We start from the raw sequence: 25236 nt of genomic DNA on the forward strand, positions 1-25236 counted from the left end.
TGCTCTTGTACATATTAAGGGTGTTCTACGCATGTCGTATGATTCACTCTCGTTTGACTAAGCGATTCTTTGACTTATCATTATTATTACGTGATTATTTTATTCCATTTGTTTATCTCAACTATATTATCATGTTTAAAATATAATTATGTTTTGTTTGAATTTGCTCGAGTAGAGCCATTTATTTAATGCAATCATTTGCGTTTGCTAATGTTAAATTTTTATTTTATTTGTTTCCACATCCATAATGCCCATATGGCCCCCTTTTTTATGAATATTATTATTATCAATTTCATTTACTTTAATGATGCACGATAGTTTTGTATGTTTATTAATCTCATTAAATTTAAAAGTTACTTAAACTACATCTTCCGTTTCCCGTCACCTATAATAACACATATGTCTGCGCACAGATTGTCTAGACCTATTCCTCGTGGTCGCGTGTCTCTTGTTAACTCACATCGCTCGATTAGCACAGCCCGTTTTCGTGGTTTGTGTCTCATAGTACAGCAACCGGCGTGTGAGCACAAAGACACGTCTACCACTTATTTCGACACTTTCCCACCGTTAAAACATACCGATAGTCAATCTTCCTCCATTGAGATCATCTCCTCCACGGAATTGTCTCCTCGACCTCGGCCCCATATCATCACCAGAGCTCTCTCTAAAGAACAGTTGCCCAAGCCTAGACCGTTGAAGAGCACAAAATAAGATGCCGTACGGGTGGACTACTCAGCTTCTGGATTTCGAGGCCCACGGTTGGGTGGAAATTAGGACCTTTAAAGCCACTCTGAGGTCTATGGCCTTTAAGAATATGGTGGTTCAGGCCAATCGTGACGCCGCGTTGACTTCGTTGGAGGACATGGTCTGTCCCCCACCTTTCGACGTTAATACACGCTTCCCTGATCAGGCTATCTTCGTGGACCTTGACCATTCGTACAATTCTACTAGACTACGCGCTTTGGTTTCAGCCCTTTCTTATAAAGACCGGCAGAATGAAATGAATCGTGGTATATCCACACCTATACCTACGGTCGAAACCAAACTTATCAACAACATGTCTGACGCTCTTTTGTCATTCTCTTACGCTTGTAACGAAATGCGTCAAGCGCATGGAGGCTATGACATCGAGGACCAACACATATTCGGTATATACACTCGTGCCTCCTTTGAGGCGTCCACTTCTCTTATCTGGACTAATCCATAAACCTATTATATTTTATTAATCAGTCGTCAGTTTTAAAAATTTATCTGGCGGTTAGACTTCCTGCAATGGGGGTCCAACAAGCTAAACTACCATAATCTCTTCAATTCTATCGTGTATCATCTAAAACAATCTTAATTCCAACTTAAATTCTCCTAAAGATACAAAAAAAAAAAAAAAAGAAAAAAAGAAGAATAATAATATATGTTCGAGCAAGATTAAATTTAGCTTATAATACAATATGTTACAAAAAAAATAACACCCTTATGCAGAGGAATCCGTTTCAGTGGGTAATAATACCAATTTAACTACTGGACGAACCAACTCCCCCCCTGGAGTTAAAAGACGGACTACACGGACAACCCCATCGTCTCCTGGTAAGAGTTCGACCACCCGCCCCAACTTCCATTGCAATGGTGGTGCCAAGTTGTCTTTGACAACAACCATGTCGTTGACGCACAACACTTTCGACGTGTTAGAGGTCCATTTGGGCCGTGCCTGCAGGAGATTGAGATACTCACTCGACCAACGACGCCAGAATAATTGGAAAAGCTGATGCAACATTTTCCACCTGGACAGACGAGAAATAGGGATGTTGATCACATCAAGAGTAGGAACAGCGCACAACGGCTGGCCAATCAGGAAGTGCCCAGGGGTAAGGCAATCTAAATCAGTTGGATCTGACGTTAGCGGTGTCAGCGGACGCGAATTTAAAACCGATTACACGCGCGTCAAAATAGTTAGGAATTCTTCCAAAGTCGTTACATGAGTCCCAATAGTGCGAATCAACAGAGATTTAGCGGACTTCACTGCAGCCTCCCAGATACCCCCGAAGTGAGGCGCACTGGGAGGGTTAAAATGCCAATTGCAACTAAACGACTTAATTAATCGGGGTTGCCCACTTTCGTGGTTGACCAGCGAACGTAATTGGCGAGCGGCGCCGACGAAATTAGTCCCACAATCAGAGTATACGTCCGAGGGCAACCCCCGCCTAGAAACAAATCTATCGAAGGCTGCAAGAAAAGCTTCGGTAGTCAAATCAAGTACGGGCTCCAAATGGACGCACTTAACAGACATACATATAAAAACTGCAATATAAACCTTGTATTGTCTAGGTTTACGAAGACTGACTTCTTTCATTGTTAACGGGCCAGCATAATCGATACCTACTTTTGTAAATGGACGACATTGCTGGACTCGACACGGGGGCAAATCAGCCATAACCGGATAAGGGTTTCGAGCTGAAAACCGGACGCAAATTACACACTTTACGATAACGTGCCTTATCAACCGGCGCACAGCCACGATCCAAAACTGTCGGGACACTACCGCAGTAATAACCCTTGGGCCTGCATGACATAGGACCTTATGCAAACGGTGCACAAGTAATAGGGACAAATGGGAATGACGAGACAAAAGTATCGGATGTTTCTGGTCGTCTGGGATGTTGGCGTTAGATAACCGACCACCGGCCCGTACCAGACCCTGTTCATCAACGAAAGGACAGAGATGTACCCACGGTTTCGAAATTTGGGATGACATAGCCAATTCACGACGCAACTGAGACAGATGGACGCATTGTGAGACTCGAGCGAGAACCATCAAAGACTCATTTAATTCAGATCGAGTAGGATAGGGACTCGTATATCTAGTAAAAAGCCGCGGCCGACATAGCTTAATAAATCGACGTATCCACGAAACAATGACTAACAAATGATCAAGAGACGAGTATCTATTAAACCATTCAGGCTCGGCGTTTGGCGCCCCGACCACGAGAACAGCCTGTCTAACCTCAGGTATACCATCGGACTCAAGAGATGGAATATGAGACACCCACGTCGTTGGTGGCTGCGTCAACATTTTAGGACCATACCAGTATAATTTCAAATCGATTAGCACCGACGGAGACACACCTCTAGAGGCGCAATCAGCGGGATTGTTTTGAGTGCTTATATGAGCCCAATGACAAAGAGGGATGAGTTGACGGATTTGATTAACGCGATTTGAAACGAATACCTTAAATTCGAGTTGAGTATTAATAATCCATGCTAACGCTACGGAGGAGAATCTGACCAAGCGAAAATGCCATCAATATTTAATCTGGAACTGAGAACACTGTAAACTCGATTCATCAAGCGGGCAAGCAACAATGCCCCACACAATTCTAATCGAGGAATTGATAGTGATTTAATAGGAGCCAGTTTGGTTTTTGCACACAACAGGAATACTTGGCTATTCGACATATGGTCCGACACCCGCAAATACACTAATGCTGCGTATCCCCTCGTTGAAGCATCACAGAAACCACATAACTGACATGATAGGCTTGGAAAAGTTTGACAAAATCTGGGGATCGAAATGGCAGACAATGAAGGTAACTCATCCAAGAATTTATTCCATTCCACTTCAATATCATTTGGCAACGGTTCATCCCAAGACACCTTAGATACCCAAATACGTTGCATTAAATGCTTAGCAAAAAAAATGACCGGGCATAAAAAACCAAGCGGATCAAACAATCGCGCAATTACAGACAGCACACTTCTCTTCGTTGAAACGGGCCGAGCCTTCAATTTGATGGTATAATTAAATACGTCTCCTCGTGGTTTCCATTGCATACCTAATACCTTGGGAATATTCTCATCGACAGAATCCATAGGGATTGATTCAACCAACCTATCTTCGGGAGAAATATTGGCCAGGACCCTATCGGAATTACTTAACCACTTTTTTAACTGGAAACCAGCCTGCCCTAAGATTTTCAATAATGACGATTGTGCCTGCAGCAACTCACCGACAGTGTCAGCACCCATAAAAATGTCATCTACATACGTCTGCAATTGTAGTGCATCTCTCACAACAAGATCGTCGTCGCAATCATTCTCGGCAATATATTTGATTACCCGTAAGGCTAAGAATGGTGCACAATTTACCCCATAAGTGACCGTATTTAGTTCATATTCCACTAATTCATCGGTATTGGAAGTTCGCCAAAAAATATGTTGATACGGTCGAAATTTGTCGTTTATCAAGATTTGGCGATACATTTTACACACGTCCGTGGTAAAAACAAAACGAAAGGTGCGAAAACGGAGCAAAATGTCAACAATGTCACGTTGTAATTTCACACCAGTATGCAAACAATCATTCAATGATCGACCAGAATAACACGAGGCCGATGCGTCAAATACTACTCGAACCTTAGATGTCTCCGCAGAATCCTTTAGGACGGCATGATGCGGTATGAAATACAATCCGGGACGAGTTGCTACGGACATGTGACCCAAGTTCAAGTATTCTTGCATAAAATTACGATAGGATTCATACAAAGCTGGGTTACTCCGCAATTTTGCTTCAAGGTTCAAAAATCGTTTTATCGCAAGTTGACGAGATCCCTCGAATACGTCGGGAGTCAACGGAAACCGAAAGGGCAAAGGTACGGAAAATCGGCCGTCTTCTAGACGCGACATCTGATCACGAAAAATTACCTCACACTGTCCTTGTTCTGTGAACTCGGTGGGGGCGGAATCGGGTTCTTCCACCTGCCAGAATTTAGCTAACGTGTTTTCCAACGAAACGGTCAATGAAACCAAACCACACAATGGATCGCGACCGGTTGAAGGAGAAACGGATCCTACGATTATCCATCCGAACACCGTGTTAAAAGCCGCTGGAAGTGCATCATCAATCACCACTTTGCCTCCTTCCATCACAGAGGGATATAAGTCAGCTCCTATCAAAAGGTCAATTGGCCCGGGCTGATCAAAGTTAGGGTCGGCCATGGCAAAATGGGAATAACGCTCCTTAATACTAGCAGACATAGGACGAGTTGGTATCGAATTGGTAATACTATTCAACACCCAAGCTGTCATGGGTATTTGTAGGGATTCATCATATCTGGGTGTCATCACACATCTAACCTGCCCAAGTACTCGTGGTACTTCAATACCTGAAATACCAGTGACAGCCGCGGTCCACTTATCAATTTTCAGCCCGAGGCGGGTCACACAACTAGAAGTCAGAGCCGAGATTTGGGAACCACCATCAATCAAAGCGCGCACGGAGCACATTGGACCTAAATGACTACGAATATGAACCAGTGCTGTCCCTAACATCACGTTCCTATCCGATACTACGCTGGTCATGGCGTTGGCACCATTACTCGGAGCCGGATAAACATTCTCGGTAGAATTTGACGTAAGAGCTGAAATATATAACAGAGAATGATGCTTATCGTCACACTTGGCGCATGGCTTAGTAACGGTACACTGTGACACGATATGACTTGCCGAAAAACAAGAAAAACACAAACGAAATTTACGCACTGCGTCGCGTCGATCTTTACCCGATAGACGTTTGAATTTAAAACACTTAGTGATAGTGTGGTTTGTACCCTGACAATACAGACATCTAAGCTTTTCTTTCGGCTGCGGTGCATCTACTCCAACTAATGCCACCCGAGAGGTTTTACTTGATTTGCCTCCCTGCTGATGACCGGACTTAACTGATACGCCCAAGGAAAATTCAGAATTTTCAAGAACCTGCACACGAGACTTGACAAAAGCCAAAAGTTGATATATGGTAGGGTATTCAGAATGATTGTCTGCCTCAAATAATTTCCTACAATAAAGTGGTAAGCACCGAGACGCCATGACGAATAAGATGAAAGCAGACAAATCGGGAATATTTAACGCAAACAGACTAGCACTAGCTTCATCAAACTTAACCAAAAAAGACGACAGCGTAGCTAATGTTTCCTTATCGGTGACTGGGGCACTTAATAATTGTTCAACCAATGCCGTTGCAAGCTGCCGTGGTTTATCAAATCTTTGAACTAACGTAGACCAGGCTAGACCATACATGTCACCTGAGACCGAAATACCCTTTATCGCTTCAGCCGCACTTCCCTGTATACAATTTAATAGATAATAATATTTCTCAATATCAGATAACCTAGTATTGTTGCCCACTAAAACAGAATAACGATCCCTGAATACTGGCCAATTGTGAATTGTTCCATCAAAGGAAGGTAACGGAATTTTAGGCAACCGAGCACCATAAGCATCTGGCATTAAGGGTGACGTGTCCGGAGTAGCAACAGAAATTGGGGCCTGCGGGGTCTGAACGTTCATACCGTCGACCGGTTGAGACTGTGAATTAACTGTGCATGGTACATTACAATCAGACATAGTGGCAGACTTTGAACTTAAAATCGTACGGTTATCACATTGATCGACCGCTACATGGATGGCGGCAATCATATCTCTAACTGACGGTTCAACGCTAGTGTCAAACTCACCTACTTTATCCAGGTCAATTAAAGCATCTAGCAGGGAATCATTTTCAACGTTAAATTGAGTCCATAAATTCTCTGTATCACGAGCAAGTCTTAAGAACTTAGGAACAAGGTCTGGAGAGGTAACAATAGTGCTAGAAATTTCAAATAAATTTTTAATATTAGTAACCACATTATTTCTTTTCATTTCGGCATGTATTCGGGCACGCTTAATGCGACTCGGGTCATCAACTTGATTGCCACCCGCCATAATTGATCAATAATTGAAAAAGAAAAAACCGGACCAAAATGGAAATCAAATTTCAACAAAGAAATAATTATATACTATTAAATGGTATACCCGTGTATACTCATCAACTATAATGTGATTACTAACAAACTTAACTCTTTTTGCAAATACCACAAAAACCTTAAGTACCTTACCTTAACAAAAAAAAATAACTATACCAAACAAAATGCAAAACAACAGCCATAAGGTAATAGTATCAACAGTACCAAGTACCGTACAATAATATTATAATATTTTATATTATAATATGATACAAAAATCATAAACATAGGCACAAGTAATCATATTATATTATATCACCATATATATATATATAACAAAAAAATAAACAATTAATTATGACTAACAAGAGAAGCCCACAACCCAAATCTCCGTTTAACCACGCTCTGCTACCAAAATGTTGGATCAAGGCAATCCTTATTTACGGTTGTTACCTTGACACTGTATAAAGATAAAATTATATATATAATTTTAACTACTTTGCTAAACGGAAAATGACTAGGCTAGAGTGCTTGGATCATAAAGGATGATATTGTGTTGGGTTAACAATGAAAAGGAAAAAAAACTGCCGATTGTATCGTAATTTGCAAATTATAATAATTAAAATACTTTGTTAAATTGAATATACAATATACGGCGATTAAAATATAACTATATATATACATTATAATATATGAATGCTAATATGCACGTAACAATGTGCAACAACTTATTGCCGGTTGATACCCACACAGCATTTTTCAATGAAACTGATTGAATAAATATTTGTTATAAATTAAATTTTAAATATTTAAATTTTAAAATTTATTAAAATTTTAATAAATATTAAAGAAAATATATTTAAATTTAAATATTTAAAAGCATTTAAAAAAATATAAAATAATTAATATTGAATTATCGTTAAATAATAATATTTTATCAATTAATTAAACTAAATATTAAACAAACACAATTATTATTCAATGTTAAAAATGAATCTTGATTTAATTTTTAAAATATATTATTTAATAAATAACAAAACCCAATTTATATTATAATAATTATATACTAATTATATTTTCTATGTGAGTAGGTGGTAATTTTTTTTCAGTGTCTTTTTTAGTGAAAGAACTTATTATAAGGGAAGCGTACCGTAAAAAAAGATGTGCACATATTATATTCAGTGTTGTATGACTAAATAATAGTCTTGCTGCGCATTATATATATATTCCGCTCTATATATGTTATCTATTGTACAGGTTTATATTTGTGGTGTTTACTTTATTTATTAAAACTATAGACCGATGAGCGGAGAACATATTGCGTATCTATTACATTATTATATTGTTACTATAATATAATAATTTCGTATATATTATGTCCCTGCAGTTTTCATAATTTTAATAAATACTAAATAGCGATACACAGGTATGATTATAACTTATAAGGAATGAAAGTATAATAAAAATAACTTTAAATATTATTATGAATTATTGGCCAAATCTAAAGTTTACGCGTAGGACATAAAATATATAGGTACATTAAGGCCCGTTTCACTTGGACGCGAGCGTCCTAGGTTTAAAAACGTTTGTAAATCGTCCGTGTTTATTTATAATTACGACGTTTTTAAAACGCGGATTCGAATCGCCTAATGTGTAATCAGCTTATATAATATTATTATAAATTTAACCGGGTATTATGTCTAATATTATATACTTTGGGCATTACTATTATATTTCATATTAATATATTATTATATTATTATTGTGGTAACTATTTTTATCGATAAGGCCCATCTTATCAGGTTATTCTGAAGTTGTTTGTGTTCGTGCACTCGTGTCTATTATAGTTGTCGTGTCAGTGTGCCCGTATGCGTATGCTATTCGCGTGTAATGGAGTAATGGACATCACGCGCGTTATCGACATTTAACACTATAAACGGTTTTTTTTTTCATTTCACTGCGTCGTGTCGTCGAGTCGTCGTTGTGATTTCAAATTTGTGAGTTGTGATTACATGCTGCGTTCAGTGCGTTATTTTATTTTTGTGGGATTATAATATCATCGAAAATACGGTAAGTTACAGTTATTAAGTAATAAGTCAGTGCCTATTATACTTATATAATATAATGTATACTCAGTACCTATAATAGTTATGTAGGTATTTTGATTTTTGGCAAAATCTTATTTCTTTATACCCGCCTATAACCTATAAGAGTTTGATTTTTAAATATATTATACTGTTGGTACTTAATAGGTATCTATGAATTTTTAGTTGTACTTGAATTATACACTACACTTTAAATTATAATGTTATGTATGTATCTAATGTTAAACATGGTAGTATAATAATTACCTATTTTATCAGTTTTGTATTATATTTAAAAATGTTTTGGGTATCTGCTATGCTTGTATTTTATTAAGTCTAATTGCAGATTGTTAGGTATTGAACTCTGTGTTCTATGTTCCTTAATTCACTATTACTTTTTTAGTTCTATTTGAAATTCATTGCATTAGAACTTCTAATTGAATTCTTTTAAAAGTATATTCTATACTTTATTATGTCATACTCGGCCATTAGCAAATCTACTAAGCGCAGAAGGTATTTAGAGGAATTAGAATTGATAGAACTGGATAATGAAATTATTCATAGTGAACTAGAAAGTATTGATCAACCAAATGTATCTAGTTATAGTGCCAGTTTAGATCTAAATTCCGGATCAAACTCTTTGCTGGTACCAAATCTAATTCACCTTGATGGTACGATAAATAATATGTGTAATGATGAATATGATGCAATTAGTTTTTCGTCCAATTCTGATATTGAGGATGATGAGAATAAAATAAATAATACTAATGAATATCCAAATGAATATCACTCCATAGATAATGAAACAGATTCATCAATTTTAAATAATTTGGCTAAATGGGCTGTATCTTATAATATTTCTCAAGTTGCTTTGAGTGCATTATTGAAAGTTTTAAAAATACATAAGTGTCATAATTATTTTCCTGTAGATGCCAGAACTATATTAAAAACTAAATCATCTGTCCAACCTTTACAAATACAGACAGTGACACCTGGTAGTTTTTATTATTTCTCAATACATAATAGTTTGAAGAGTATTTCTAACTCTGACCATGAATATTTTGTTGAAGATAAAATCAAAATAGTTGTAGGGATTGATGGTCTGCCCTTGACCAAAAGTTCATCTAGCTGTTTTTGGCCAATACTTGGATATGTTCGTCATCCTGTTTATAAACCTCACGTTTTTTTAATTGGGTTGTACTGGGGTAAAGATAAGCCTCTAAACTGCAATCCTTTTTTGTTAGAATTCGTGAACGAAACAAAAAAATTATATCAAACAGGGTTTCAAACAGCATTCGGTATAAAACAAGTAATTATAGATGCTATATGTTGTGATTTACCTGCAAAGAGTTTCATCTTAAAAACTAAAGGACATACTGGTTATTATTCCTGTACTAGGTGTTTAATAAGTGGTTTTTATTTTGAACATAGAGTCTGTTTTCCCGGTACAGATTGTATTACTAAGAGAACTCACATAGATTTTTTAAATAGAACTGATGAAGAATTCCATATGACTGATGAAGTTTCTATTATAACTGAAATACCTGGTATAGATATAGTAAATAGTATTAGCATTGACTACATGCATCTAGTTTGCTTAGGAGTTACAAAAAAATTAATTTTGTTGTGGCTTGGATGTATTAAGAATGCTCCTGTTTCGGTTAGATTGCAGAGTAAAAAAGTCAACGATATTACTAAAGAACTTATAGCTTTGAGACTTTCAGTTTGTAGTGATTTTTCTAGAGTTCCTCGGGGGCTGAATGAAGTTGCTAGGTGGAAGGCAACTGAATTTCGTCAATTTCTACTTTATACAGGCCCAGTTGTCTTACAAACCATTATAAATAATGAATACTACTTACATTTTCTATGTTTACATGTTAGTTTTCGAATCCTTTTAGCACCAAATGTAAGCACAGACCTTGTTAATTTTGTTGAAAAAATATTAAAATATTTTGTTGACAAATTTTGTGAAATATATGGTAAGGAATTTATATCACTTAATGTACACAACTTATTGCACATTGTTGATGACTATAAAAAGTTTGGTTCCCTTGATAGTTGCTCATGTTTTCCATTTGAAAACTATATGAAAACTCTAAAAAAAATGATACGAAAACATGAGAAACCATTGGAACAGGTTGTAAAACGATACCATGAATTTCAAATGTTTGGTGAGTATGAATTGAATACAAGGTCTAGGTCTAGTATCAATATAAAATATTTAAAGATATATAGTGGTGGACCATTGCCCGAAGACTGCATAAAACCGGAGTTTAAAATTGCTATAAAAGATAATATAAAAATTAATGTAAAATCATTTTCTGATGCTTACATAGGTTATAATTTTGGAGGCAAACTTAATATTTTTAAAGTTGTTAATATATGTGTTCATAAAAGTAGTAAGAAAAAAGTATTTGTAGCTCAATCATTCAACACAATTCATCCGTTTTATGAAAAACCAATTAATAGTATGAAAATAGGTATAGCTATTGTGAATGAACTGTCTAATCACCTTTATACAATTGATATAGAAACATGTAATTTTTCAAAATATGTTATTCTAAACAATAGTCTTGGTAAAGTTGCTTTTCCTATTTTACATTCATCAAATAATTAGTACTTTAATTAAGACATTGTAGTTATTAATTGTCTGTATTATATAATTTAGTATTTTTGTAAATATGTTCTTAATTTTAAATATTGTATAAAATTATTTTCAATACCAATAATTATAATATTATGATGAAATACTGTATTACTCTATAAGTGATTGAACTTGAATAGGTACTTATTATGTTTTGATATTTTAAGCATTAAATTTTTTAAAAGGATATTGGTATTTTTAATTTATTCCTGCTATTTATATTTTAAAATTCTAAATTTTGTTGAAAGTTGATATAATTAATTTTTCATACCTGCTACTATTTTTTTAAATTTAAATAACTTTAGTTGTTTTTAGTTTTCCCAAACATTGAAAAAATGGCAACATTTTCTGTTGTCCATTTTTTTGGAGATAATAGCGTAGCAGCTGTTCCAAGATTTTGGTATTCAGATAAAAATGGTACTTGCGCTTGGCCAAAAAAACCTCACAATACCAAAAGATTGATCGAGCAGTGTAGCATACCAAATACAATTGAATATGAGTATTTAGAAGCAAGAGTAATGAGCTCAGGAATAGGTAATAATTGTGTAATTACAAATATAATGTATATAGTTATAATATCTTATGTGTGAATGTATGATTTTTTATTTTGTTTAGAATCTTTAGCAATTGCAAAACAAAAGGCTAAAAAGGCAATGTACATTTCCGATCTTGATGAAGATGAAATTAAACCTAAGACAAAAAAACTTAAATCATCAATTGAATGCCCTGTTTTTTCAGGTAAATATAATAGCAAATAATAAACTGATATTATTTATTAAAATAATAATATATAATCCATTTTTACAAGGTTACCTATATACTATCTATTGAAATAGCTTTATAATGTTCTAATGTATATCAATATAATATACCTAATATGATTTATACTATTTGCATTTTAATTACTAAAATAAATTATAGTACTGTATATATGATTAATGACTTATAGAAAATTATATTGCCCCTGATAATCTGCCCGAAAAGTCTCTACATTTCCCTGGAAATAATAAAAAGAAACGCGAAACTGAAGTCCATCAACATTTTGCAGCTTCTAAGCACCCTTCAGTTGATGAGTCACCTGTTTCAATTAGTGGTTGGTCACCATCTCCTTTAAAAGCTGCTGCTAAAGGTAACTTATTATAAAATGATAGCTAATAAGCATTTCCAAATAAATTGTCTATAAATAGATACTAAACTTTGACTTTGATTATTATAGACCACATAAGAAGTGCATCTATTGATAAAATATCATTAAAAACAATTGATTCAAGTACTAAAAAAGTTATCTCTAGTACAGGTATGTTCCAAAATATCGGTATTAAACAATAAACAATTTATAGCTACCAAAGTGTGCAAATAGTTTAAATATTTCAATTGATTTTCTTTTTAGTTTCAAGAAAACTTGAATTTTGTGATGATAAAAACAAATCATGTAAATATATTTACTTATATTAGTTTGATATATTTTTATATATTATTATAAGCTTTAGGTGCCTACTGTATATATTTTTCTTTTAATTTACAGACAACAACAAAATAAATTTTGACATGCTGTCAGATGAAGAATCTTTTGAAATATCAATTATTGAAAATAAAGTTTCTCCTTGTAGGTTTATGTGAATTATTTGAAATCAATTGTTGGATTTATAATAATATTATTATTTATTTATTTGTTCTTTCTAGTTATAAGCAAGGTTACGCATAATTGTGAACAAACTGAACAAACATCTACAAAGTCCAATACCAATGACAGAAAAAAAAGTAAAAACAAGAATATTATCCCAAGTAACAATTTTCAATCATACAGATTGATAAATATTTAATTCTCATTAAATTCTTAATATTAAATTTCAAATAATCTTGAGTAACTAATAAATATTTGAAATTCAATATATGTATTGTAATATACTTATATGTTTATAAATTATTGTCTTTTAAATATTTTTAATTCAACTATTATTCAATATTTAACAATGATTAAAAATAAATAAATATCAATGTTAATTAATAGTGGTTTAATAAATATGTAAAAATTGTATTCAACAAATCATTATATTATTCAATAACTGTATATATATATATATTTATATATATGTAGGTATATATTTATATATATGTAGGTATATATTTATATATTTATTTATATGTATATATTTCAAAGTATTTAAAAAAATTACTAAGTATTTAAATTTTGTTTTTAAATACTTTTTCTTGATGAAAATATTTGAAATGTAGTTTAAATACTTCCAGTTTACAAAAAAAAAAAATAAATTCAGAATTGCACATCTATTACAAAATTATTATCGGTGATACACTAGCTGATATTCACTATTATTATACAACTATAATACTTCTATACAGTCCATGATAAAAAATAATATGAAAATCCTGCTTATAATATTGCTATAATATTATAGCACTCCTACGCGCGATTTGTTCCCTACCCTGCAACCCGGTATGACAATAGTCAATAAGAAGTAATAACAAAGAGAAACAACTCAACAGTACCTACCTATAGGCTATAACCTAAGTACGTTCGTTCAGTGTACACGGTAAAACTGTATAATAAAAAAGCTAATACGTATGGACGTGATCTATACGAACTTATATACTATAGATACATATGTCTATATCTCAATTTCAAAACAATTATACCGTTTTAGCGCGCTTTCAATAAAAACTGTCCGACAAGTATACACCAATTTCAAATAAATTGTACGTAAACGGTTAACGCCAGAGTAAACACGTATAATATTATATTGTAGTAGTGATTGTGATATTTGGAACTGGCTGTATATGGTTTACCTTCACAGAAAGTTGACGGTGGTAGCGCGCTCGTCGCAGATAGCCAGATAGGTGGTTCCTATAGGACTCTAGGTGAAGAAAAATCCACTAATTTTTATTAAAATTTATTATTCAAAAACTAATGATATGCCCTAAATTCTGACTTCATTATTGTATATTTTAATATACCTAAAATAGTAACTACTAACTATATGAGCCCCTCCACCCAAAAACAAAAAGGGTGTCCCGTAAAGAATAAATCTGAAATAATATACATTATTATTGTGTGACACACTGACGCTATAGTATTTGGTATTTTGGTATTATTTTCTGTTATCAATCACAATTCATGAAAAATCTATTTTTATACTACGCACCATCGCGGATTTTGTCACGTCATAATATTATTATTATGAACCATATTATTATAATATAATACCGTGAATATTATAAATGATATTATCAATCAACAATCAATCGGTAATCGGTAATCGGTTTAAAACACTGTAAAGCGTCTACTTCTACTGTTTCTATGTTCATCTCCGCCATTACTCGTCGTTGTTCGTATGTTGTAATTCTAATACCGTGGTTGTAAATTTCGGATCGACGTATCGTGATCGTCATTTTCATTTTCCATCGTGGTGTGTGTCCTTACTCCAATACTCCATTGTGTTTGTTCTTTTTGAGTTTTGACTTTTATTTCGCGACATTCGCGTCTCGTTCTGTAATTGTTTTACCGTGTTTTACTGTTGCGACTATAATTCATATTCTTTTATTCAAATATTGATGAGTGGCTGAGTTTTCAACAAGCGGATAGCTAATTGTCACTGGTAGGTATATAATATAATTTTATTATTAGACCCGTTTCATGGCCAAGCGTTTTTCGATTTACATCTTAGTATAATAGACGCACTTGAGTTCAAGCAAGTCGGTGAGTACGAACTTATACCATATAAATCGAAAAACTCACATAATGTACGTATGCATGGCTGTAAAACGGATGTGCATGTCATATTAATAATATTAACAATAATATAATACTTTAAATTTTGCAATATTTCTATTGTTGTTTCAGTCTCAAGATTTACCTATCAAGTTTTCAGTTGACGCCTAGGATCCGTTGAAGACCTAACAATTTCAGTCATAAGTTATAGTATTATTGTATTGTTATTGGTTAGTACCTAGAACATTATTATTACTTATTTTATTGTTTACTATGTTGTAACATTATACTATTAGTGTCAGTTTTATACTTAATTTTTATTTATACCATATACCATTTTTGTTAGTGGTGATCAGTCATTTTTAAGGCCCTTCTTGTGTTATTACTGATTATTGTTATGGAGTAAAAAGTTGTCAGATAGGTACATAAACTGTTTTTGAAATATTTATCTTTGAAAATGTCTTTTACTTTAAGCAAGTCTACTAAACGTAGACGATGTTTGGAAGAGATCGAAGAGATAGGTTTAGCCATTGATAGCAGTGCTTCTTTCAATAATCATAATGGTAATAATCAGCCTAGTTCATCCGAACAGCATATATCACATAAGGTATCTAATAATATTAGTAATGTGTGTGATCCTACACCTATTTTTTTTACAAGTAACCATAATGGAGAAATTGATTCAAACTTAATAGCTGACATAAATCTAAATAGTACAAATATTTTTGTTTCTAATTTTTCATCAGATTCTGATTATAGTGATTCAGACTATAGTGAAAAAGTGTTGATTAACATTACTAAATGGGCTGTTCAACATAAACTATCAAACTTGGCTTTATCTGATTTGTTAAAAGTATTGAAAACTAATCATAAATGTTTTGATTATTTTCCGATAGATGCCAGAACATTATTAAAAACTAATGTTAGTAAACAGCCCTTACAAATTCAAATTATGAATCCTGGTATTTTTCATTATTTTGGATTAGCTAATGGCATAAAATCGGTCATTGGTTCAAATGTATTTTCTGGTGACACAATTAAATTACAATTAGGAGTAGATGGTTTACCTTTAACTAAATCCACCAATAGCCAGTTTTGGCCAATTCTTTGCTATATTTCTAATTTTAATAATACTAAGTCTTGTGTGTTTTTGGTTGGTATTTATTGGGGTACAGAAAAACCAAAAGATAGTAATTTATATTTATCAGAATTAGTTGCTGAATTAAAAGGATTGTGTTTTGATGGTATTGATCTACCTGTTGGTAAAAAAAAAGTTTATGTTGAAGCTATTTGTGCTGATGCCCCTGCTATAAGTTATATATTAAGGACCAAAGGACATACAGGGTTTTCTTCTTGCATTAGGTGTTCAATTACAGGAGTATTTTTAGAAAGAAGAGTTTGTTTTCCTGAAACTGTTTTCAACAAGCGTACTCATGAAGAATTTCTTAACAGACAAGATGAAGACTATCAAGTTCATAATACTATTTCCATTTTATCCGAAGTACCCAATATAGACATGGTATATAGCTTTCCACTGGATTATATGCATTCGGTTTGTTTGGGAGTTGTTAAAAAACATATTTTGTTGTGGTTGGGTACTTTGAAAAATTCACCATTATCAGTTCGATTACCAAGCCAGAGTGTTAAGTTAATATCATTTAGACTAATGCATTTAAAATCAAACATAACTTGTGATTTTGCTAGGGTTCCAAGAGGGATAAATGAAGTTTTAAGATGGAAAGCTACAGAGTTTAGGACTTTCATATTATATACAGGACCTGTAGTACTTAAATCTATTATTAGTCCTGAATGTTATGAACATTTTCTATGTCTTCACGTGTCTATGACTGTTCTTTTAAGTTCCTCTCATGAATATCTTTTAAATTTTATTGATAAACTGTTGAATTACTATATAAAAAAATTTGGTGAAATTTATGGAGAAGAATTTTTGTCACATAATTTGCATGCACTTGTCCATCTATGTGATGACTATAAAAAATTTGGGCCTCTTGACAACTGTTCTTGTTTTATGTTTGAAAATTTCATGCAGTTTTTAAAAAAAATGGTCAGAAGCAAAGCTAGACCTTTAGAGCAAGTTATTAAGCGTTACGAAGAATTTAATAAGTTTGGTAGACTTGAAACAACTTGTACTCAAAAAACTGAAAATGAATGTAAAAATATACATAATGAAGGGCCATTAATTGAAGGCTGTTCATCACCCCAATTTAAAATTGTATCTATGAAAAATGTTCTGATTAAGATAAGATCATTATCTGATTGTTATATTGGATATTTTGACAGTAACAAAAAGCTTATTATTATGAATGTTGTAAATGTTTGCTACCATCGTGAAAGTCAAACAAATGTATTTTTGGGAAGGATTTTCAATACTGTTAAATCTTTTTACACTAAACCTATAGACAGTTTGAAGTTAGGAATTGCTTGCGTTTCTGATTTGTCAGATGATTTAATGATATGTAACATTAATAAAATTAATTTAAAAAAGTATATGGCACTTGACCTAAATGATGATACTAATATTAAAATTGTTTTTCCTATATTACACTCAAAACAGTAATATTGTTCAAGGTTAAATTGTATTTTTATATTCTAATTTTTACTTTGAATATTGTATTTTTTTATTCTTATATCTGTAATAAATGAATGTATTATGATCTATACAAATTAATTGTTTTAATTTTAATAGAGTTTGTCATGGAGTCATTTTATTCAGTAGTCCATTTTGTTAATGAAAATACTGTAGAGGGTGTCCCTAGTAATTGGATCAAGGATAATACCTGTGCCTGGCCATTTAACCAGAAAAATACTAAAAAAATGATTGAACAAAAATATCATCCAAATAATAAAGAATTTACTTATTTTAAAATAAGAATGCTTTGTTCTGGTATAAGTAAGTTGTATTATATTTTCATTTTCAGTTTATAACAAATGTTTGTAGTTATAAATAAAAAGTAAAACAATCTATCTGATGAACAATATTAACACTTTGTATATATTTATTATTAGAAACTTTAGAAGAAGCAAGATTTAAAGCTAAAAAAGCTGAATTAACATCAGACCTATCTGATGATGGCAATAATAAAAAACGAGTGAAAATAAATAAATTCTCTTCAACAAAGTCTCTGGAATGTCCTATGTATAATTCAGGTAACATAATTAAATTAATTTTAAATGTGTTTTATATGTAAAATATTATATTATAGGTTTTTGGTTATAAATTTATAATATATTTTTAACATTTTCAAGTATTACAATTGAATACATACTATAGACAGTATGCTAGTTATTTATAATATATATTTTTTTAAATTTTGTAGATTCTGATGATGGTAGTGGCATCAGCATAATGAATAAAAAAAATAAGAAAATGCAAATAAATCTGTTGAAAAAAAAAAATGGTTGGTCTCCCTCTCCAAAAAAAAATGAAGGTATTATTATTGTATTTTGCTGTAAATATTCAATTTAATTAAAACTTTCTAATCATCATAATATTATAACCTGTTATAATAAATATATATAATTAAAGGGGCTGAAGACACATTATCTTTCAAAAGGAAACTTAAATTTGGAGTTGATGTTTTAAAAAAAAAAGTTAATCCACTAGAAAATATTAGTCCTCATAAAAGTCCTTGCAAAAGTCCAGGTAAAATATAACTATGTCTAAATATTTGGAGATAATTATTTGTTAAAACTTTATAAGCTGTAAGTTAATATGATACTTGGAATATTAAATCACAATATAGGATGATTAAAATACCAGTAAAGTAAAGAATAAATTAACCAAAACCTGATTTTACTTATAGTATATTTCATTTACTGTCTTATAGATGCTGAAAAATCTCCATTGTTAAAAAGAAACAGTATTGATGAACATAACCACACGCAAAGATCATTATTTTCACCTCTCATGATTAATTCAGATAATGATGGTAAGAAAAAAAATGTCGAATTATAAATGATTATTTAAAACTTTTCTATCCAACCTATGTATAGAATGATGTGTGTGTGTGTGTGTGTGTGTGTGTGTGTGTGTGTGTGTGTGTGTGTGTGTGTGTGTGTGTGTGTGTGTGTGTGTGTGTGTGTAGTATATACTCTAATAAATAGGAAATGTTATCATTAAAAAAAAAGATGTAATTTCAGGTACTGAAAACACATTTACTTTCAATAAGAAAGAAGTTACATTTGGAGATAATAATTCTAAAAAAAAAGCTTATCAACTAGAAAATATTAGACGTAATATTAACCCTCGCAAGAGTCTAGGTAAAATATAACTTTGTTTAAATGAATAAATGTAATTATAATTATTTGTTTAAACCTCATAAGCTGTAGGTTATAATAATTGGAATATTAAATCACAATATAGGATGATTAAAATACCAGTTAAAAATAAATTAACCACAAACTTATTTTACTTATAGTATATTTCATTTACTGTCTTATAGATGCTGAAAAATCTCCATTGTTAAAAAGAAACAGTTTTGATAAAAATAACCACACGCAGAAGTCATTATTATCACCTGTTATGATTAATTCAGATATTGACGGTAAGAAAAAGAAAATGATAATGTTGTATAATGATAAGTTAAAAATTTTCTAGAATACCTGGCACCCCATATTAGCTATTTTTATTGTTTGAATTTATATTAACTTAAATTTTGCACTATTTATTTATGATTAATAGTTGTTACCTATAAGTATATGGACATAACCATTTGTGTGAAAAATATTATAATATATTACTTAGAACCTAATGATCAGTGCCTATTTTCATTCACACCATCATTTTCTGTGTGGAAATGTCCATAAAATTGAAAAAAAAAATCTAAAATTTACGATACCCCTACCCTGGTAAACTAGAAATTTACTGATAAATACTTTATAATAAATAATAAATTAATTATTGTACATAAATCTAAAAAAAAGATAATTTTCAGAGGCTGAAGGAACATTTTTTAACAGAAAATTTACATTTAGAACTGATAATTCTAAAGAAAGAAGATATCAAGTGGAAGATATTAGATACATAAGTCCTCGCAATAGTCCTGGTAAAGTTATACATGAATAAATAAAACAATTCATAATAATTTTGAGTTTTGAGATAAAAATTTATTTTAAATGTTTTAATGTCAAACATGAAAACCTTTAATGAATGATTAATGTTATTATTTATTAAAATTATTTTTTATACCAAATCAATCACAAAAGTGTCTGAAAAAGTTATTAAAAGTATAATTATGTTACAGATTTTCCTAACAATGCAGTCCCTTGTGATCTGGATAAATCTACTGGAAGAAAATCATATTCATTATGTGAAGATCATGATGCTATCAATGGTAAGTATATTATTGGTTCCATACACTCAAATTAATTTATAGACTTATAGTATATTATGTTGTTTTTTTTGCTTTTAGATAAAGAGTTCAAAAAACAAATCATAAGACATGTTATGTATTTCAAAGTAGAGCTGAAACATATTACAAACACACTGACAAATAATCACTATGAATTGTTAGAGAAAGTACAATCGATAGAAAAGTTTCTAAATGATAAACCAACTACATTTTATGAACAAACAAATGTAGACATAAACTGTATGTCCGATTGCTCTATACCAATTGATAATATAATGGATTTAAACACTTTAGAGGACAAAACATTAAGCGATCAAGAATTCAAAAAAGCTTTGGTAAGTATATTATATTTTAAATAACTATAAAAGTAAAACAGAATTATAATTAATTATAATTATAGATAAATGAATTATCGCATGTTGGAGGGAAAAATGTAAAAACAGCCGTAAAGAGAATCATGTCAAAATTATTTACAAATGGTTTTCTGGTGGATTATTCATTTACTGGAAAAAAGGGGAAAAAAAAATTTTGCGATTTGTTTATATTTCCAATTATTTTAAGTGAGTATATTATTAAAAATTATAATACAATTTATATAATACTTGCAAAAAGGACCCCTACAATACTCTTTAGACTTCTGTACTAAATTTTTGTCCTGGCCCTTTTTTTCATAGTATATTTAAATATAAAAATGTTATTTTATAGTATTATTTGATATAAAGTAAGTGTATATTTCTGTAGAAATTACAAAACCATTTTAATTGGCCCACACGCCCTAAAATACCTAGGCTCCTGTACTCAATGTCCAACCCCCATCCCCCCTCCTTCTTATGGGAGCCCTGCTTGCAAGCTTAATAGTTGATTCTTTCAAGACAATTTATTGGTGTCTGACCATTATAAGGTTAGGTTGTGGTTAGCATTTTTTTTATGAATAAATAAGATTAGATTGTTAAGATATTATTATATAGGTTCAAAATTACATTTAATAACCATTAGTTGAACAGAATATTTTTGTAAACTGATAACTGCTTGTTATGTTGTTACGTGCAATAGTCTGTAGTGTAACCACAATTTTTTATAAACTATACTAAAATTTAGTACAAAAAAACATTTTAAATTTAAAGGACAAGTTGGGAATACAATTGCTTATCCCAAAGCTCAAAATATATCACAATATATCAATTTTATGACTTTTTTATTTTTTAGAAGCCATTAAAAAACAAGTACAATTCAAAAGTGCAAGTGATCATGAAATAGAAGAACCGTTAAAAATATATTTAGCTCAAGCACCCTTTGCAGAAAAGCGATCAAAAACTCTAACTCATAAGATATAATAAATTTAAGATAAATATGTAACACTTTTTTTTTTCTAAAACAAATAAATTTTGTTTTTATCAATCTTATAATTTTTTTTCATTTGGTTTTGTATAGGTATGAAAGTGAGTGGAAGTAAAAACTACTTTGATACATTACTATACTAATTTTAGTTTCTTATTAAAAAAGTACCTATATTGATATTTTTACTTGGACCTTTTTGAATAAGACAATTTATTAAGCTAAATAATTTATCATTAAACCGTAATAATTTGAAAACTAAAATGGTTGAGTAATATTAATAAATAAAAATATAATATTAATATATAGCTGCAGTATATTAAAACAGTGTCAGGTAAATATAAGTCAATGTTGACTAAATATTTGTTAAAATCATGTATTAAATATTGGTAAGTAATCTTAACTGAACATTAGTTGACAATATTAGTTAAATAAATAATTTTGGTTCATTCAATATTTACTTAATATTGTTAAATGTTTAAAAATGTATCCTCAATCAATATATAATGTTGAATCAATATTTAATTTTTTTTATCTTTATAAATAAATATTTGCTTAACATTAATTAAATGATAGTTTGTTACTTGGGATAATAAGTTATATTCACGGCCTTATAAGATCTACTAAGCCCGTGGTTATATATATTAGTTAACTTTTTTACATACAAAAATATCTGATTTTCTATAGTGATATTTAGTGATTTTTTCAATTGTATTATTATAGGTTGTACACTATTACAAACAATTGACAGTGGTTCTCAAAACTGTAGTAATTCAGCAGTTGATAATGGTTAGTTTATAGCGTAATAGGTATATCAATACCTACTAGCAATTAAAACTGTATTAGTTTAAACTTCAAACTTGTTATAGGTACTCAAAAAATATTAAAGTCTATATTAAGAAATATGGTATATATTCAAACTGACATTAAACATCTAAGTATGCAACAAAAAGAAATTCTATCTAAATTAGATAGTACATCAATGTTAAGAAACAGCATTATTAAGTGTTCATCTAACAATGAATTCTTAGACGACTTCAACTGGCCAATAAACGATCTTGAATATCTTGAAGTTATTGAAGAAAAAATAAGAGATAAAGATATGCGTGACTATTTGGTATGCAAATAATTAATTTAAATTTTTTATACATAACAATAAACAATGAAATATTTATTTTAGGTAAATGATTTGTCACATTTGGGAGGAAATTCTGTAAAAGCTATTATAAAAAGAATAGTTTATAAATTATTTACTGATGTCTTACTATCCAATTTTTCATTTACTGGCAAAAAGGGAAAACAGAAGTTTTGTAAATTAAATTTATGTTCAGTTATTTTTGGTAAGAATAATACCATTTGATATCTAATTATTAAATATATAATATAATTTGAACTTAAAATTAAAATCTATTAATGCAACACCACTACTGATGAGGTAGCAGTTCTAGATTCTAACCTTTCTTTATAACTTAAATTACAGATATTTGTATTTGGTTATAGATGCTGTTAAAAATCAAAACAAAGTAAAGAACGTCGACCAAAATGAAATGGAGGAACGATTAAAATACCATTTAGCACAAGCTCCGTTTAGTGTAAAAAGATTAAATGAAAAAATAATTGAAAATATATAATTAGTTGTTTATCAGTATTTTTTGTAATATCTTTTTTTTTTCATTAATCTTATAATTTTATATTGGCTACAAATACCATAAGTTACAGTTTTTTCTTTTCATGCTATAATATTTTATTATATTCATGAGTATATAATTAATATATAATAAATTGTTCATACATCAAAATAATACAATTTTATATTCCTAAATCCAACTCTTCAATTTTGTTGTAAAATATTTATTTAATATTATAATGTATTAGTATTCAGTATGGTGGGGGGGGGGGGTTATACAAATCTTAATAAATGGTGTATAATAATAATAACGATGAAAAAAATAATTTTCAAGTGCATAATAGGAGACAAATTTTAGAGGGGAATTGCACCCCTTCATAAACACCTTCTAAGGTACTTGTTAGTATTATATGTATTTATAATAATATAATATTGTATTTTCTATACAATAAATGAATACATATCTATAAGATCTAAGTTTAATGCAATATTAAAATATAATATTGTTGAGGTATTACAAAGCAATTTTAAATAAAGTTTAGTTTTTAAAGTTAGTTCAACATTACAAAAGGGTTCAAACAATGAAATTTAAACTTTAATTAAGCTTTAATAAACATTTATTCAAATATTTTTAAATGTTGATTTAATATTTCTTAATTCAATATTCAATATTTTATATTTAATAGGCTTTTATTAAATATATCTATGCTGTGTGGGTAAGGTTAGTTATTACTAATAATATAAAAGACCAAAACAATATTTACGACCTGCACCACCAGTTACAACCCACGAATCAGCCACTGACTTGGCTGTTCGGCACAACACACAGGACGCCGCTTGCACACGTTGACTTGATGCAACAACGCAGACCGGTGGTAATGGGCAAAATGGCGGCACGACAGACGACGCAGTACTTGATGGTGACGAGACACACCACGTGGCACACTGGACACAAAGAATCGCCGTAACCCAGACGGATACACGGGAAAGCAATAAAGGACCGCAATGGGACTTCTTTCCACACACGTCGACACGGTCACCGTGAACAATATGGCGACACGACGAACGATGCACACGGCGCAAAAAATGGCAAACGACGCCAAAATATATGGAATATAGATACCACAACAACGAGCTGACACACACACGGTCGCTTCGCCGAACAAAACAGAAGCGCTTATCAGGTCGGACGACAGCAATGATGTAGGGCTGCTAGTGCCGGTGTTCAGGGGTGCCAATGGCAACGCAGTGGCTGCAGCATGCTCGAACAATATGAATCATTAAAAATATTTTTTACGATTTTTATACTTTAAAATCCCCAAAGTTATTCTATCATTTAATACTTTGATATTTTTGGTAACTAAAACATTATTTAATGTAGGTACTAAACTAAAAATATGAAAATATTTATCAGTGGTACCCATTGAGTTACTCTATGGTGGTACCAGTCGAATTATCTGATTAAATATTGAATGACAAGCACGATTATAAAGATTATAAAGTTCTTTGTAATCGTTATGACAAGGGAATACGATGTGTAATATTAATATAAAATACTATCATATAATTTTCTTGATCCGATGGGGGGGGGAGTTAACCCCTATCCTTCCCCCCCCACGGGCACGCCACTGCGGTAGATAAGAATATAATATTATGTACTTATGGGAAATTCGAGGA

The 25236-nt window shown here is 31.2% G+C and overlaps 5 protein-coding genes across 8 annotated transcripts; 3 read left to right on the top strand and 2 right to left on the bottom strand.

Moving 5' to 3' along the window:
- Nucleotides 1–1924: 1924 nt before the first annotated feature.
- LOC149061235 (uncharacterized) lies at nucleotides 1925–3064 on the bottom strand. The gene has a single exon (XM_089230894.1). The coding sequence runs from the start codon at nucleotides 3062–3064 to the stop codon at nucleotides 1925–1927; it is 1140 nt and encodes a 379-aa protein (XP_089087020.1).
- A 194-nt stretch (nucleotides 3065–3258) lies between these two features.
- On the bottom strand, nucleotides 3259–6750 carry LOC149061236 (uncharacterized). The gene has a single exon (XM_089230895.1). The coding sequence runs from the start codon at nucleotides 6748–6750 to the stop codon at nucleotides 3259–3261; it is 3492 nt and encodes a 1163-aa protein (XP_089087021.1).
- A 1398-nt stretch (nucleotides 6751–8148) lies between these two features.
- LOC149061237 (uncharacterized) lies at nucleotides 8149–23580 on the top strand. Its single transcript, XM_089217503.1, has 12 exons — nucleotides 8149–8840; nucleotides 11804–12032; nucleotides 12114–12236; nucleotides 12448–12627; nucleotides 12715–12795; nucleotides 12889–12930; nucleotides 13024–13104; nucleotides 13182–13259; nucleotides 22656–22721; nucleotides 22802–23049; nucleotides 23113–23272; nucleotides 23433–23580. Exons 2-12 carry the CDS (start codon nucleotides 11834–11836, stop codon nucleotides 23561–23563), a joined length of 1389 nt encoding a protein of 462 aa, XP_089073629.1. The 5' UTR covers nucleotides 8149–8840; nucleotides 11804–11833; the 3' UTR covers nucleotides 23564–23580.
- On the top strand, nucleotides 9111–11537 carry LOC149061238 (uncharacterized). Its single transcript, XM_089217502.1, has one exon. It carries the CDS (start codon nucleotides 9327–9329, stop codon nucleotides 11469–11471), a length of 2145 nt encoding a protein of 714 aa, XP_089073628.1. The 5' UTR covers nucleotides 9111–9326; the 3' UTR covers nucleotides 11472–11537.
- On the top strand, nucleotides 13816–22003 carry LOC149061239 (uncharacterized). 4 transcript variants are annotated; one of them, XM_089216308.1, is made up of 14 exons: nucleotides 13816–15112; nucleotides 15358–15455; nucleotides 17933–18136; nucleotides 18253–18393; nucleotides 18564–18674; nucleotides 18773–18889; nucleotides 19074–19175; nucleotides 19375–19506; nucleotides 19689–19790; nucleotides 20181–20291; nucleotides 20490–20579; nucleotides 20658–20932; nucleotides 20998–21157; nucleotides 21804–22003. In XM_089216308.1, the coding sequence occupies exons 3-14, from the start codon at nucleotides 17941–17943 to the stop codon at nucleotides 21929–21931; spliced, it is 1665 nt and encodes a 554-aa protein (XP_089072434.1). In that variant the 5' UTR covers nucleotides 13816–15112; nucleotides 15358–15455; nucleotides 17933–17940; the 3' UTR covers nucleotides 21932–22003. The 4 variants fall into 4 exon arrangements, with proteins under 4 accessions (XP_089072434.1, XP_089072433.1, XP_089072436.1 ...); XM_089216307.1 differs by having other exon boundaries at nucleotides 13816–15455; XM_089216309.1 differs by having other exon boundaries at nucleotides 13818–15455; nucleotides 19387–19506.
- Nucleotides 23581–25236: the final 1656 nt, after the last annotated feature.

The sequence above is a fragment of the Diuraphis noxia genome, unplaced genomic scaffold (assembly GCF_037042655.1).
Source record: "Diuraphis noxia isolate RWA-SAM2 unplaced genomic scaffold, SU_Dnox_SAM2 contig0001, whole genome shotgun sequence".
NCBI lineage: Eukaryota > Metazoa > Arthropoda > Insecta > Hemiptera > Aphididae > Diuraphis > Diuraphis noxia.